Source organism: Sminthopsis crassicaudata, chromosome 2, assembly GCF_048593235.1.
Source record: "Sminthopsis crassicaudata isolate SCR6 chromosome 2, ASM4859323v1, whole genome shotgun sequence".
NCBI lineage: Eukaryota > Metazoa > Chordata > Mammalia > Dasyuromorphia > Dasyuridae > Sminthopsis > Sminthopsis crassicaudata.
This window is the reverse complement of record NC_133618.1, coordinates 658,155,755-658,171,977: the sequence shown is the minus strand read 5'-3', so window position 1 is coordinate 658,171,977 and position 16,223 is coordinate 658,155,755. Positions and strand designations below refer to the sequence as shown.

The window sequence follows — 16,223 nt, the reverse complement described above, 5'->3', positions numbered from 1 at the left end:
GGGAGAGCAAGGCAGGGAATTTCCAGTCCTTTCTTGGCATCTGAGGTCCCAGGAAGATGGGCAAGGAGCTGACATTCCATTGCTCTGAACTACCAGCTGGAGAGGTTCACGTCAAGTCATGTTAACACTGACCACCCTGGAAACATCTAAGCACCCCTGCCCCCTGCCACAGAAAAGGCTTTTCTCCAGGCTGCTTCTCCCCTGAAAGGGCCCAAATTCCATTTCCACCCCTTAATATCTGCAGGAACTTGGGCCAATCAATTCCTCCTCTGAAAGTCTCTGTAACATGCCCACCTGACAGTTACTTTTACCAGTCTGCCCTAGGCCCACCAGAGTACCTTTGACCACTGACCTTTGCAGTGTGAACTCTACCCGGCTCGCCTCCTCTGAGGCCTTCTAAGGTCTCTGGCCACGATCTCTTGAATCTATAGTTTAATAACCGGTAGCGCACTCAAGAACAGCCACGTGTAATCTTAAAAGCCTTTATTATACCTACTCACATAATGCCCTGACTGATGCCCTGACTTGTTGGTTCCCGAGTGAACACCTGGTCAGAAGACCCACTGCTTTGTGGTCAGCCTTCTTCTGTCCCGGAGCCTGGCTCTGGGAGCCGCTGGAGCTAAAGTTTGCGATTGCTCCTTCAGTTCCCTAGCTCACCTGGGTTCTGTGCCTGCCCGCTGGCATGCCTGGTACATCACCAGCCGGCACGGGCACGTCGCCCTACAAAGGAGAGCGTGATTTTTCCAACAGTGACTATGCATCGGAGTCTGCTTTCCCGTGGGAAGCGATAGTGGGCTTTAACAAGAACAAGGCCGGCCTGTTTGTTCAAGAGAAAGAGTGAGTCCTTCCATCAGACAGATATCCATGTGCCCATCTCATTTTATTCACCCAGAAATGTTGGAAAGGGGGGAATCCCCTTCCAATGGGCACTAATAGGTATCAGCAGTTCTAGTTCTTATTTCACAAGAGGGGAAGCTGAAAGTTGGATGATTGCCCAAGATTCCTTGTGGCTTAGTGGTCAGACCAAGGTGAGTTCTTGAAATCAGAGTGATGGCTCTTTCCCAGGTTCTGAGATCTGGTAGTACCAGGATGGGGGAAGGGGAGTGGCTGTATCCTCCATCCAGGTGAGCACGGGTCAGATGAAGGAGGAGCTGGAGGAGAGTTAACCGTAGTCGATGCTGGCCGCCCCGTGTCCCTTTGCGATGCTTAAGCCTTGTCCCTTGGCCCCCCGAGCTGTGGCAGGGAGTTACAACTCCTCCCTTGTCATCGCACAATAAACACAGGTGCCGCTTAGAGGTAGGGATGAGGGACTGAGCCCTGGCTTTGCAAAAAAATGATGCTGACAAAGGGCTGTATTGTTCCCAAAGCTCAGTGGCCAAGGATTTGAATGTTGTGTCTGTGAGGTGAGCTCACTGGGGCAGAATAATCCAGGCTTCCTGAGAGCTCTACATGACCCGGTGCCCGTGGGCACAGTGATGGGGGAATGCATCCAAGGAGCTTGCCTTCGTTGCTCAGCAGGACTCTCACAGATAATGGGATTAGTTAACTAATTGTCCATGAGGAGGATATAACTCCAAACCTACCTTCCCTCTCTTGGTCATAGCCCACATCTGGTTTCTGTTTTATATTTTTTTATCTTTTTGGCCTGAACCTGTGATTTATAGTGGTTGATTTTGCAGTAGATATTTAATGTACATGCTGAATGAGAGGGGGAAATGGTAGGGAACTCCTGGTATGGAAACTCTCCATTAAGTGATTTCGAAAAGTTAAATGATTTACCTGTAATCACACAGTCTGAGGCTGGCCCTCTGCAGACCTGTCACACTGCTTCTCACATGGTCCCGACCTCTGACAGACTAAGTTAGCACCTAATATAGTGCCCGGATCTTTGTCCCGTCCAGTTAATAAACGTAACAAGTCCTTGGGCTGTGCGTTGTACACGCTTCTTTTTATCTAGAGGAAAAGGGGTTACTGAGGAAGGAGCTCCCGGGACAAGCCTGAATTCTGCAGAGGAGCTACGCCACGGGCCAGTAATACCCTTCCCCTCTCTCCCTTTGCCCTGCTGCGGGCTGAGAGGAAAGGAAAGGGCTGGACAGAGGCAATAGCCAGGGACCCTCTTTTCCCTTAGGAAGTGAGAGCAGCTGGTGACATTTCCTAATCAGAACTCAGGTGTCACCTCCAGCTGCTAACAGCCCCCATCCTTGGGCCCATCACTTCCTGACACCACACGGCGACAGGCTCTGAAAAGGGCCTCTTAACCCATCTGAAGACGCCCCTACCTGATTGATCCTGACACCATCTTATCGAAGGGGCGCCTCCAGACACAGATGTGATCATGATTAGATATAAATATATGACAGCCTCCAGCTTATTCCCCTCTGACGGGCACCCAGGTACAGCACAGAAAAGGGAACAAGCAGATAACACGAGTCCTGGAGCTCCGCCATCCAGTGGGTGCTTTCAGCCAGCTGGAGAGTGGACCCACACCATTGGCTAGGCTGGGTGGGAAGCTCCCCAAATGACAGTTCAGGTTTGTGCTTCCTCGTGGGCTCTCCAGCTATGGAGGAACTCTGGAGCTGGGGTGGATGTACCCGGGATCATTCAAGGCAGCCAAGAGATAAAGGCATCCCAAGGCCATTCCAGCCCCCAGATTCTATAGTCCCGAGGTCAGGGAACATTTCTTGTTAAAAGATCCTCCCTTTCCCCAGCCCTGATCCAATCCCCCAGCTAAAGGCCACATGCAGTTTGGATGGATCCTTTTAAAAGGATGTGCATCACGTGCAGTGTGCCTGAAGGAGGGGCCAGATGAGAACCTTTTATACAAGGATAGTGCAAGGAACTGAGAGAGAGCAGATCTGAGAGGAGGAAGCCCGGGAGAGAGCTCGTTTTCAGAAACTTGGAAGAGGAAGCGGGATTGGGAGCAGTGAGTGGGAGGCAATGGGGGCAGGTCTCGGTCCCTCCTGGTTGCTGACTCAGTCATAGAGCTGACCAACAATGAAACGGGCTGGCTTATGAGGGACCAAGTTCCCCATCACTGGAAGGAATCCAACAGGAGACTTCTCCATTGCATGGGAGATGGGCTCTGCCTCTGAAGGCTTTACTAGCTACCAGAACCTGGGGACATTTGGGGGATCAGCCTCAAAAGCATGGCCTTTGAACCCTCTCGGTCAGCCGTATGAGGTCACCTTTTAGGGTCTCAGGGAAGCATTTTCGGCACCTGAAGCAAGACTATTCTTCTGGGGGAGACAGTTTGTACATGAAGTAGTGAATGGAGAGCTGAGCTCATTACCAAAAAGTCCTGAGAAGATGGTTCTCTGCAATGGTAAAGGAGACTCCAAATTGGGGAGTTCTCCATTCTGGCAAAAATCACAGGTGTCCTTATGCAGGTAAACACAAAGTGACAGAGGGTGAGGGCGCTGCCATGTGGGCGATCAGGAGGGGCTCGGTGCCGAAGATGGCACAAGCCGGCTTTGAGGAAGCAGAGGTGAAGAGGCTGGGATCAGATGGAAAAGGGCTTTAGGTAACAACAAGTACAGTAATTAAAAAGGGAACAAACATTTATTAAAAGCCTACTGTATACTAGGCAGGCAGTGTGCTAAGCACTTTAAAAATATTTCATTTGATTTCTAAATGGGAAGCCACTGGAGAGGGATAATGGCCTGCTCAGTCCTGTGCTTTGGGAAAATCAATTTGTCAACTGTGTGAAGGATGAACAGAGAAGAAAGAAAGGTCTCAGGTCTCATTTTCTTTCTCAAGGGAAAGGTATTTGACTGTTATAGACAGGTAAAGGAGAAGACAGACCATTCTTTTTATCCTGACTTAAAACTTGGAGCATGTGGCCTCAGACCTGAATGCTAGAAGGGGATTAAGTCTGACCCCTTCCACTCATGCTCCGGCCTCTTTCTGAGAAGTGAGGATGTGGCAGGTGGTCGGGGAGACCCCTTACTCCCTATGTATCTACCCTATAGTCACCAGGAATAAAAACATGAAAACAGACTTTACTGATGGTACAGAGAACCCAGTTTGCCTGTTATGGAGGCCCCAGCCGGAGGTGTCCCCTTGCAGTCCCACCAGCCCCTCCACCCCACCCAAACCTGTTAATAACTTCTCCTTCCTTCAGCCAGGCCATCCCTGCCAGCTGCCAAGTGCCAGCTTCGCTCTCCCTCCCCCCCATTACAGAGGACTCCTTCTGACCAGTTCTCCAGCCACACAATAAGATATAGCCCAGCTCAGCCAGCATAATTACCTCCTCTCTGGGAAGCTCTTCCCCTTCCCTTCCCCATGTTCTTTGTTACTTCCGTGACCTGGATCATTGCAAGGAAGGAGATGGTGGAAAAGGCGGTCCCTTGGAAGCTTGTGCTCTAAACTTCTTCCTTTACCCAGGCAGTCCCGGCTCCTAATAGAAAGAGACCATGGTCCTGCGCAGTCTGTGCCATTGGTCAGGAAAGCTTTATACCCAAAGAGCCAAAAAACGCCACTTTTTCCAACCTGAGAGTTCCTCCTCTCCTGCAGCTGTGGCAGTGAGCTGAGGGGCATAAGAGGAGCATGGACGGGCATCCTGGCATTGCTGAGCTTGGGGCAGGAAGAAAGGGGAGCCCTCCTTTGCCCTCCTAGGAAGCAGTTGATTTGTGCCAGACCCCCTTCATGCTTATCGCTTTCCCAAACCAGGGTTGAGAATTAAATTGGAGTCCTTGTGGAATAGAGCTCTCCCCAGGAATCCCTAGCTTTGAGATGCAGACAGTTCTGATCTTGGTTAGAAGAAACCTCTGGACCCAAAAAGACTTTGGACTATGTCAGGACTTTCCCCTGAAGCTGGGAAGGAGGCAGCCTGGAAGGAGGGACAGAAAGTTGTGTCTTCCACACCCAAGAGGGGGTTTTTCAAAGGGAAGCTGGGAATGCTGAAAATGGGCTTTCCAGAAAACATTGCCCCTTCACCAAAGGGGTCTCCAGGGGAAATCCTTGCTTTGCTTGCTGGGTACATTTGCTAATTCTCCTGTTTGTCCCTGGATAAACCTTCCAGTGGGAAGCAAACAACCACATCCAAAATCTATATCTGGGCTAGGACAGGAGTATCTAAGCGCTTGGAGCTTTTCTTTTGCTTTTTCTAAGGGTAGAAGGGTTGAATTGGGGGTAGGTGGGGTCACAGTGGAGGTGGGCTGCCCACTGGACCAGCTTTGGGGGAGGTTGCCCCACCCACACTTGTCACCCAGGGAACCTAAATGTGTGACGGGGACAGACCGACCTCTAGCCCCTCACTTTCCCATGTCACATCTTGGTTGATTCCATCAAGCCCCAGTCCCGATCACGGAGGGGCTGGTGGCTGCCCGGCCCCGGATGCTGGGAGCCGGGCCGGCCCCGGCGAAAGCTGTGGATAGATTGGCGCAGGGAGCCGAGGCGCTTCCAGAATCGTAGCTGGGGCTCGCTGGGCGTCTCCGGGTGGTAGGGCATGCATTCGTGAGGGCTGTGGCGGGAGGGGTCCATGGCTGCCGGCTTGCAGAGGGTGACAAAAAGCAGGAAAGTCGCCAGCAGAAGGAAGATGCAGGCCAGAGCAATGATGATGGAGAGAGGCTGCGGAATCTCCCCTGGGGGCAAAGGGCTGGCTGGAGCAAGGTCCACCAAGGTGGTGTTGGTCAAGAAAGCCAGGCTGAGGGTGGGGGAAGTCCTGGGTTCAGCATCCTCCATGCTCATCTTTCCTGTGGTGCACATAGAGTAGAAGGGCTTAGAAACCAGCCTTGGGGACCATCTCGTTTCACTTCACAACAATCCCATGGGGGTGGGGGGAGCATCTATACACAGCATCTCTCTCCAATTTCCAAAAGAGGAAATAAGATTAAGATTGAGGAATCTGCCATAACTTTCCAGGCCCAACATTATTCACTCTCTAAAGCTCCAGGAAAGAGAGCAGGACCCGGGGTGTGGAGGACACAGAATCTGGCCTTTGTAATCAGCTCTTGTGGCCTGGAAGAAAAAGTCCTGGGTAGAAGTCCTGGGATCTGGTCCTTGCCCAACTAACAGCATTGTGTGATCGGAAGTGTCCTTATTTATGCCTCTCAAAATCTCAGCTTTCTCCTCTACAAAATGAGTAGATAATCTCCTTCCTTTCTCCTTTCCTCTTTTTTTCTCCTTCCCATCTTCCCTTTCTTCCTCACTTCATTCCTTCCTCCCTCTCCCCCATTTTCTCTTCTTCTCTCTCTCTCTCCTCTTCCTCCCTCCCTTCTTCCCTCCCTACTACTCTTCCACTCTTCCTCTTGTCCTCCCTTTCTCCCTTCCTCCTTTTCGTCCTTCCTCCCTTCTTTCCTCTCTTCTTCCTAACTCCTTCTCTATTCCACTATTGCTCCTGTCCTCCTTCTCCCTTTCATTCCTCCTTCCCTTCTTCCTTTCCTCCTCCTTCCTGTCCTCCCTCTCTTTCTTCCCTTTTTATCTTTCCTTATCCCAACTTTTCCTTCCTTTCATAACAAGGACTGGCGAAGTATTTCTTTGTTTTGGCCTATAACGTTATTGGTACGAGGAATTCCTGGTAAAGAAGCTCCTTCCAATGCAGACAGCTGACAGCTGACTGCCACTTCATCATCTTAGACTAGGACAGTCAGAAGTCAGGTGTCTAGGATCCCCTAACCAGGATACGGCAGATGGATCTTCCTGACACACAGCTTGGTTCTCTACTCGCCGCACCATGATATCTCTCTTCAAAGAAAAGATGTTATTTTTAAAGATAAAAAAATCATGGGTGTGAAAATAAGTAACAGAAGTATGGGGTAGCAGTTGCCGGCCATCCTCCGTGAGGGACAAAAGCATGAATGCTGTGATCTGTGATGATGGATGAGAAATAATTCTCTGTTATCGCTCAACTATCCTTGCTCTTGGAGGGAAGCAGGAGCATCCCCAAATTAATTTCTTTTTGGCTTAGAATAATGTTATATTTAAGGACAACAGATTCACCTCATCAGTGATATTTGTCTTGAGCAAATATTAAGTCAGCAAACATTAAGTGCTCCTCAGTTTTTCCTGCTTCTCTCGGGAGAGCCCAGAGGAATGCCAGACTGAGGTCAGTTTGGGATTTTTGTTTAATTGCTATCGTCCATGGCGTGTATGAATCCCAGAAAAGCCAGAGTGGTCAAGCTAATGCATCCTAATCATAGCGGCCCAGCTCCCTGACCCCTTTCCTCGTCCCTTGCCACTGCCCGCCACCCATCCTCAGCACTCACCAGAAGCAAGCTCTGGGTCCCTGCTTCTCCCTTCTCAGACCTGCCTATGGCTCTCACCGCCTGGCCAGAGGCAGGCTGGCAGCAAGCATCCTGAGCCTCTTCCTTCTGATCATTTCTAGGCAGTGGCCCAGCTCTCCCGACTCAGGCTCTGGAAATTCTGATTTCTGTCTAGCGGTTCAGGGGCCTCCACCTCTCAGGCAGCAAGCCCAGAGACCCGGCTGGTCTCACTTTGAATTCTGGCTTGTTGCTCCTTTCTAGAAGGGAAAGGGTTCCAGGTGCTCACTGGAGGTTGCCCTGGGGCCTGAGAAAAAGTAAATTTCCCCTCACTTAGCTCCAATAGAAAGGACAGAGAGGAACAAATGTGGGTGGGAATCTTTTCTGCAAGTTTCTCTTGTTTGGACTGCCCTGGAAGGAAAGCCTGTCTGAATTAGGGAGAAGTCTAAAATGTCTGAAGGGATCTTCGTGAGTTACCTTTAAGATAGTATGTGGCCACACTGCCACTTTTCCCAAGATGGAGCCTCTGAATGAGATTCTTGGTGGAGACCCCAGTCCGTTCAATTAATAATTCTTAATTATTTCTAATTAGTGAGGCAGTGTAGGATGAAAAGTAAGCTGAAGTTACTGGATTTGAATCCTCTCTCTACTCTTTTTATCTGTGTGACCCTAGAAAAGTGCTCTTCTCAGCTTCTTTTTCCTTGACTATAAGATGGGGAAATTGGACTAGACGACCCTTAAATTTCTTTGTAGTTATGTATAAGCATGTGGTCCCACACAGGGTTAAGAATACCAAGATTTAATGAAAAAATAAGAATTATTTGTCATTAGTGAAATGGTCACCACTTGAATAATCGCTCACATTTCTATGTCTGAATTTTTTAAAAGCATTTCCCTCACAAGGTTCAACAGAACCAGTCTTATTGCCCCTGGTTTGCAGATTCAGAGAATCAAATAATGGTTTGCTAATCTCACATACGGAAGAAAAGAAAAAAATAAATAAAGATTATGAGAGGGAGAGACCGAGATAGGGAAACAGAGATAGACAGAGACAGAGATAGAGAGGCAGAGACAGAGAGAGAAAGAAGCAGAGAGACAGAGAGATTGAAAGAGACAGCGAAAGAAAAACAGAGACAGAAAGACAGAGATAGAGAGGCAGAGGGAGGGACAAAGAGAGAAAGAGAGGGGGGCTGAGAACTCAGCTCCTCTGCTTCCAAGTACAGTCCCCCCTCCTCTATCCATTGCTGAAAAATGCAAAACTATTTTCTTCTAGAGACTAAGGTGGCTGGGCTGCAGTCCCCTTCCTCTACTTATTACTGTTCCCCTAGTGACAGTCATCAGAGATGTCCTCCGCCAGTGTCCTGTCTTCAAGGAAAGGGGGAAGCTCCCTTCCAGTGGTTTCAGGAGGCCGAGGGAGCCACTGGGCAGGACTCGCCGTCCCAGGCTGCTTGCCTACTTTTAGCATCTCTGTGCAAACCACCGCACGCTTTCGTTGTCTGGGCTAACTTCCCTCCATGGTAACTTCCCCAAGTGAATCTTTTTGGAACTCCCAATCCTCAGGCCTTCTTCCAGAGATAACACTCAGCCGAGTAACATTCTGAGAAGAAGAAAGCAGGCTGGGAAAAGGGACGTCTGACTCTGGATGCCCCCGATCTGGGGCACGACATTGCTTCTCTGGGTCTTGCAGTAACCCTCTGCTGAGGGTGCTGCTAATTGGGCTTCCCCATGGCCTCATTGCCTGCCCCCCCAGAGAAGCCCAGGAATCAACCCGTTCTTGTTGTCCCCCAAACCTTGTTGGTTGTTTCTGGGGAGGAAGGGGTACAGGGAACTGACCTCTTCTCTGTGCACTCAGCCAAAGACTTCCTGGGAGGCTGCAGCCCCGTCCTGGTCCCTCTAAAAGTCCTCAGCGGTCCCTGGCCAAGGGTGACCAGTGTCTGCTCCCTGGTGACCGCTTCGTGGGCGTCTGGAAGAGACTCCCGAGTTTTAGCCGCCCCGGTCCTGCTCTGTCCTGAGCTTTTAACTTGCTTTTGTCTCCCTAAGGAGAATCCTAAGAAGTGGGATGAGAGGCGCCCCCGCCCCCTCCCCGCTCTTCTCTCCCTGTGCCGTTGCCTTCCCTTCAGTTGGTCCTGACTTTGGGGGAAGGGAGGAAGAAGAGGGAATGGACAAGGGGTAGGGATGGCAACTGAGATGTGGAAACAAGTTCCCCAGAGCAGCCTGGGAGCTGTGAGGGCCTCCAGCCCAGGGGACCGCCACGATTTCCCCCCTTCCCCGGGGGGAGGCAGTGACAGCAGCAGAGATGGAGCTGAGAGCGGGACTCTGTGGGGGGGAAGGCCAGGCTGCAGCGAGAATGAGCTCTTTTCTCATCCCTGCGAGATCCCCCATTGCTCTCACCTTCCCCTGGTGAAAGTTTGAATGGTACAGTCTGCCTCTGACTATTCACTGCCTGCCAGCCTCCAGGTTACTGAGGGAGTGGGCCTTGGGAACCATGGGAAGGCGGAGGGAGGGAGGGAGAGGGAGGGAGATGGAAGTGGGCCCCTTCCCCGGTTACAGGCTGCTTCTTTTGCCTCCAACGTGTCTCTTCTCTCCTGCCTGCCCCCCTCCCAATGTTTCTTTGGGTATAAACCTTTCCTTGTATTTCTTTCCTTCTTCCCCCCGGCCTCCCATTAGAAGGAGCTTTACAGAATGGTCAGTCCTGGGCAAGCAACAGGCAGAGACGGTGTCTGAAGGCTATTGAAGTTGACGTCCTTACGATTTGGGTGGCCCATCCCTGAGACCTCCAGGCAGCAGCATCCCTCCCTTCCCCCATCCCCTCTGTCCCGCTCCCTCCTCCCACCACACACACCCCATTCCTCCTCCCTGGCTCTTCATCCCCCTTTCCCACAGAAGCCAGAGTGGAGCAGCTGCCCCTAGCAACAGCTGGCTGGCTCACGAATGAGGATGACAGAGATTCAGCAGTTTTAGCTGAGGACTGAGCCTAGCCAATCAGGAGGGGAAATGATGGTAACAGCTAACATTTATCCTATGCTTTAAGGTCGGCAAAGCATTTTACATAAATTATCTGATCCTCAAAACAACCTTGTGAAGTAGGGACCATTATTATCCATTTTACAGATGAGGAAACTGAGGCTGATATAGATCAGTTGTTTTATGCACGGTCACTTAGCTAATGTCTGAGGAAGGAATTGAATTCAGAGTTTCCCAATTTCAAGTTGTACTTTTTTTCCATCTTACTCACGCCTGTCTCATTTCACACAAATACTAAATAATGGGACATACAGCTTCTAGGATCTCCATAACCTGGGAAACGCCTTTAGTTCACCCTGCTTCTTGCTGCTTCCCTCTCTCCACCTCCTCCGTCTCATCCCAGAGTCACACAAGCCAGGCCCTTGTGCAGCTTGGGTTTGACTACAGAAGTTTCGAGAGCTGTAGCTGCCCAGGAAGAGCCAGTTGAGGTCTGGGCTGAGGGGGAAGTCTCAGAGGAGAATAGGTGTCTGTGTAATTCCCCCTCCTCATGAGGCAGCTTCTGAAGTAGCCCTCGCCTCCCCTCCCAGCACTACATCCATTGCTCCCACATCACCCCCCGCCTTTTTAGTCCTCATTTCCCATTGTGATAAGGCAGTGTGTAGTAAGTGATTTGGAGGGTTTGAATCCTAATTCTGCTACTTACTGCCCTTGTGGCTTGGGGAATTCAATTCAGTAAATATTAAATGTTTACTACGTGTTAGGTCCCCTGGGACTACAAAGACCAAAAAAACTTACTTTTTAAGTACTTAAAAAAAACCCAAGAGCTTAAATTCAACTCTGTGAAGGGGACGAGGAATATACATCAATCTATCTAATGTAAAAGAGAGAAGGGGATGGGAGAGAGAGAGTAACAGAAAACAGCTAATAATGGGGAGTCAGAAAAGGCCTAGTATAGAAGGAAGCACTCGAGCTTTAGCTTAGAATTTTAAGAGATGATTACTGTAGTTCTGTGGACCTCAGTTTCCCTTTTTATAAGATAAGATGGACTTGTAATCTTCCAGCTCTAAATTTGTGATCCTTTGACTTAGAATGCAGGGATTGATCCCCCCCATCCCTGGGTGGGCTCTGTGAGGTGAGGTAGAAGGGAGAGTCAGTGGCAAACAGAATGGAGTTGCTCCTAAGGATAAAGAGGTCTTCACTTTTCCCTTGGTCAGGTTTTAGAGAAATAGCAGATGCCCTGGAAATTCTATCTAGAAATAGAGCACTGTGGGAATTTTCCTAGCCTACAATCTTTAGCCTCAGCAGGTTGCATTGCCAGAAAAGTAAGCAGGATTTGCACCCATTTTCAAGCTGGGAATGAGGAAGACAATGTCTGGTAGCAAAAGGGAGGTCTCTGGTCAGGGGAGCCTTGCAGTGTATGGCAGAGGCACCAGATGGAACCACTGGACTACATTTCCTTCCAGGGCAAAAGAATTGTCCCAATCCTTCTGTTGATTTGCTCAAGGTCTTCAGCTGATGGAACTTCCCACTTCCTTCTTCTCATCCCCCAACCCTTCCTGTTGAGTATTCAAGACTTCCTGGGGAGGCTGAGAGCGAAGGGGAGGGGAAAGGAGTATAGTCAGTCAGGGAGCTAGGGCACCTCCAGCTCTTGTAGAAACTAGGAAGCCCCTTGGTGAACAAAGGAAACTTCTGTGCACCTATGCAGAGTACAGCCCAGATTCTTCTTCATCCAGCATTCCCTGCTACTCTGGAACACTCCTTTACTATTTTAGGGTGGCCATCATCTCAGATCATGAATCCTGCTGTCAAATTACTTCCAGGATGAGTGATTTCTTTTGGTGTGGGCACTCTCTTCACCAATGATCATCAGTAGCCTCATTTGATTTTATGAATTATTGTGACAGAAAAAAAATCATCATTCTCCTTTAATCAACTTCAAAGTAATCTCAGAATTTAGGTAGACCAGTTCTTAAAACACAGACATGGTCTCCCATTGGACCCATACAACCCCAAAGGGATCTTTTTATCCAAATGTCTCATTGGACAGAGGAGAAAAAAGCCCAGAGGTAATGACAGATTCGCCCTCTCTTCTGAATTAAAATCCAGCCTTTTTCTTTTATACTGAACCCTACTTTAACTATGGGTTCTAAGGTCAATTGCACCTTCACTTCTTGACATTCAAGAAGCCTGATTACTAACAATAAGAGAGAAGTAGTAACCTTCACAGAAAAAGGATATGCGCTTTTTGGAGAGAACTGAAACCAATCTCTTATCCCAATCTATCCCTGAAGTAGCATGTTAGAAGACAGAGCTCATCAAATTGATCCAAGTACTTAATCTTACAGAGACAGAAATTGAGTCCCTGAAAAGGCAAAATGGCTTATTCACAGTAACAGAGAAAGATTCATTCAACATAATAGAGATAGAAATAGCTTTGAAAACAGGAAGATCTGAGTTCAAAACCCACCTTGACTCTGTGATCCAAGACAAACCAGTGTCTAGTCCACTCTCTAAGACTATACGTTGTGGTTCTCCTTTGGGAGAAGGAATGTCCTTACCTGGGAGTTCTCTATACCAGTAAAATCACTGGTTGAGCTCTATCTCTGTGTGGCAAGCACAGGATATATACAAAGGTAAAAAGTAAACAGTCTGCCCTCAGGATGCATATTCTAATGGTAGATAAAACCAAAGCCTTTGAAGTTTGAAAGAGAGGGTCTTTCTAATCACCTCAAATTTAATTTTTGTGAATGTATTCTCAAATTCTCAAATTTTGTTGAGTTTTCTTGACAAAGATACTGGAGTGGTTTGCTACTTCTTTCTCCAGCAAACAGGACTAAGTGACCTGCTGGGGATCACACAACTAGTGTTTGAGGTCTCATTTGAGCTTGGGACCTTCTAACTGTTGGGTCAGGTTTTTTGCACTGTATCACCTAAGCCTCTCTCTTTAGTCTCTATATTTCTTCTCTATTGTTATTGTTCATCCTTCACTTTTGAAGTGCACCAATGACATGGGGAGGGTGATGTCTTGATTTTCAGTGAATTTGATTCAAAATGAAGCAGAGCTGTACAAAGTCACCAGCCTCACTCACTCTTCCAGAGCATTAGAGACCAGTGGCAAGACATAGGTCAAAATGAAAGGTGATGACCCTGTATGCAGTGGGAAACTTTGGCTATTTTAAGCTAAGGTCTTTCTCAGGTCTCAGTTTATCTGAGGCAACACCCATTCAGTGATTTAAGACTAAGAAAGAATTAAGGCAAAAGATGGCCTAGTTTGCCTTCATAAAAGAATCAATATGGGAGGGACAGACCCTCAGAGATTCTTCTCTGTAGGTCATTACAAGTCCCAGGTCCCTTGGGTTCAGAGTCTTAGGTAGTCTCCCTCAGGATCTAAGGGAAAATGGTAGTACGGGTAGTTTGATTCCCCTCTCACATCCTGCTTTCTGTTTTTTCCCTCATATTGCCTTGGAGCCAGATATAATATCCCTTTTCTTGTCACTCCCAAATAATTCCCTTCTCTGCTGCAAGGCAGCCGATGCTCTTGTCAGAGATTGGGACCAGTTCACTGGGCCAAGAAAGAATACATACACCTGCTGTGTGTCCTGGCCTTCCTTCTCTACCTCTGGACCATGATAAAGCTGAGTTCCAACAGTACAAGTCCCAGCTGTTGGGAGCCTCCTTTCTTTTCTCTAACCATCTCCCCATCATTCTAGCTTGACCACAGCTACACCCCTACTTTCCATCCTTTCTGAGAGCATAACTTTTTCAGCTGTCCTTTAAATCTCCAGCCTTGGAGCAGATGTCTCTGCTTGTGGACAGTTTCCTACATTGGTGCAAAACCTGTGTTACCTATCTTTGTTATAGCTGAATCAGAAAACCTGAATTTGCCTCCAATCTCACTTAGTAGCTTGTGACTTTTCACCATTCTGAACCTGTTTCCTCATCTGTGAAACGTTTAGTCCCCATCTCACAAGGTTGTTATGAGGAACAAAAAAAGATAATATCTGTGAGCGTTTTATATATCACAAAGCATGGTGTAAATGTAAGATATTGTCATCGGGACCAGACACCACATTTTAAGAAAGACATTGACAGACTAGAATATGTCCACAGGATGGCAGCTGAGACGGTGAGAGGCTTGGAGGCTGTATCAGTTGGAGGAAATGAGCATGTTGATCTTAGAAAAGAGACTGGGAAAATGATGGGCATGAAGAGTATGAGGCATCATTTCGGAGGCAGGATGAGGTCTGCTCTTCTTGGCCCCAGAGGGCAGAACCAAGGACAGCGGAAGAAGGTGTGGAGAGGCAGATTTAGGTTTGGCGTCAGGAAAATCACCCTAATGGTTAGGGCTAGCCAAAAAGCAAAAGAACTATCTTAATAAAGAATAGATTCCCTATTGCTAGAGTCTCGAGAGGAGATTAGATAACTCTTGAGCAAGCATATTATTGAGAAAGGATTTCTGTGAAGTTATGGGCTAGAATAGATGTCCACTGAGGCTATGACTTTTCACTTATCAAGAGCCATTGTATGCAATGGGGCTATGGGAAATCAGGAGAGGTTCCAAAAATGGGGTCAGTCTATGAGAATGAGACCAAAATCCTCTAGATCAAACAAAGCGAACAAAACGTCAGGTGGGATTGGAATGATCTTACTTTCAATAACCAGATGCATTGAAGGATCTGTGATTCATCAATCTCCATATTGATTAATGCACTTAACTAATGCACATTATCGGTGAGACCAGGCTAATTTTTTAAGATCAGGTAAATCTGAGTAATTAGTCATAATGGTAAGACTGGTTTTTTCTCTTCTAAGAAAGAATTGTGAGAGCTAAAAGAACATTAGACTGGAATCAAGAGACCTTGGTTTCAAATCTGCCTGGCACCCACTCACAATGGGTGTCACTTTGTACCTATGACTCTAAGGGATCTGTTCTCTATCTGTAATATTTATCTCACAGGGTTATTGTGAGACTCAAGTGAGGTAATGTGTAAAAAACAAAATTTAAAACAAAGGTTATTAACCTAGAGAGGAATCCATTTTAGAAGGTCCATGAACTTGGATAAAAAAAAAAATACATCTTTCTTTTCACTAGCCTTTGGTTTCCTCTGCAATCCTTTGTATTTTGTCTGACACATTATTCAGGAACAGAATCCACAAGTTCTACCTGACTGTCAAAGGGGATCTTAGATATACAAAAAAAGTAATTAAGAAATCTGCTTTCAATATGTTATTAATCACAATAATAATTCTATCTGTAACTTCTGGCATTTCTCTGACTTCAGTTTTCTCTTATGTAAAATGAGAGGGTTGGACTTAGATGACCCTGAAATTCTTCCAGTTCACTTTCATTTATCACTTTGTAAGAGGGGGAATGTAGGATAACAACCCTGGGAGAAATGATCTATGATTTCATCTGCAGGGAGATTCTCAGTGTGGAAATCCTCTCTGCCCAATGGGTGAGGTCCATAGTGGTTAAGGTGAATAGCCCAAATCTAACTTATTTCAACTCCAAGATCACCAATCTACCCATAATGCCAAGGTTAAGTAAATAGGCAGGTGTTAATTATGCTTTTATAACTCAGGAAAGTAGTTCAATATTTTTATTTTGTTAGAGTACTGATAAGGATACGGATCTTAAGGTAAAGAGAGCTTTCTGGAGAGAGCTTTCATGCTATTTTAAGGCTCTCCTTCCATTGCCTATCTTAAACCTTGATCCTTCCACACATATGCCCCATCTTGGTAGTAAGTGTCAGAAGCAACTAGCTTAGAGAGTCCAGAGCCTCCACTGTACATGTATGAGATAAACTGGATGCATTTGTCCCCAAACTCCCTCTTTGACCAGGTTCTAAAAAGGGGAAGGGGACAATGGAGGTTGTGGGGTGGGGGAGAAGGAATTCCATAAGAGTCATTTCTCCTAGGATGTCTGGGTATAAAGAATTAATGTCATCTTTCCTCCAGCTGATGGCCACAGATGCAGATGAGGGCGACAATGGGCGCGTGTGGTACCGCATTCTCCATGGTAAGTGTTACAAACCCTTATTCTGAAGGATGGGGATCATC

The 16,223-nt window shown here is 47.5% G+C and overlaps 2 protein-coding genes across 2 annotated transcripts in view; one reads left to right on the top strand and one right to left on the bottom strand.

The window, feature by feature from the left end:
• The window catches only part of CDH23 (cadherin related 23), a gene marked incomplete in the record, with an annotated part of 580,971 nt that overhangs the window by 459,322 nt on the left and 105,426 nt on the right, over positions 1–16,223 (top strand).
• C2H10orf105 (chromosome 2 C10orf105 homolog) lies at positions 326–9,562 on the bottom strand. The gene is made up of 2 exons (XM_074296899.1): positions 9,033–9,562; positions 326–5,693 (listed from the first exon to the last, which is right to left on the bottom strand). The coding sequence occupies exon 2, from the start codon at positions 5,686–5,688 to the stop codon at positions 5,266–5,268; it is 423 nt and encodes a 140-aa protein (XP_074153000.1). The 5' UTR covers positions 5,689–5,693; positions 9,033–9,562; the 3' UTR covers positions 326–5,265.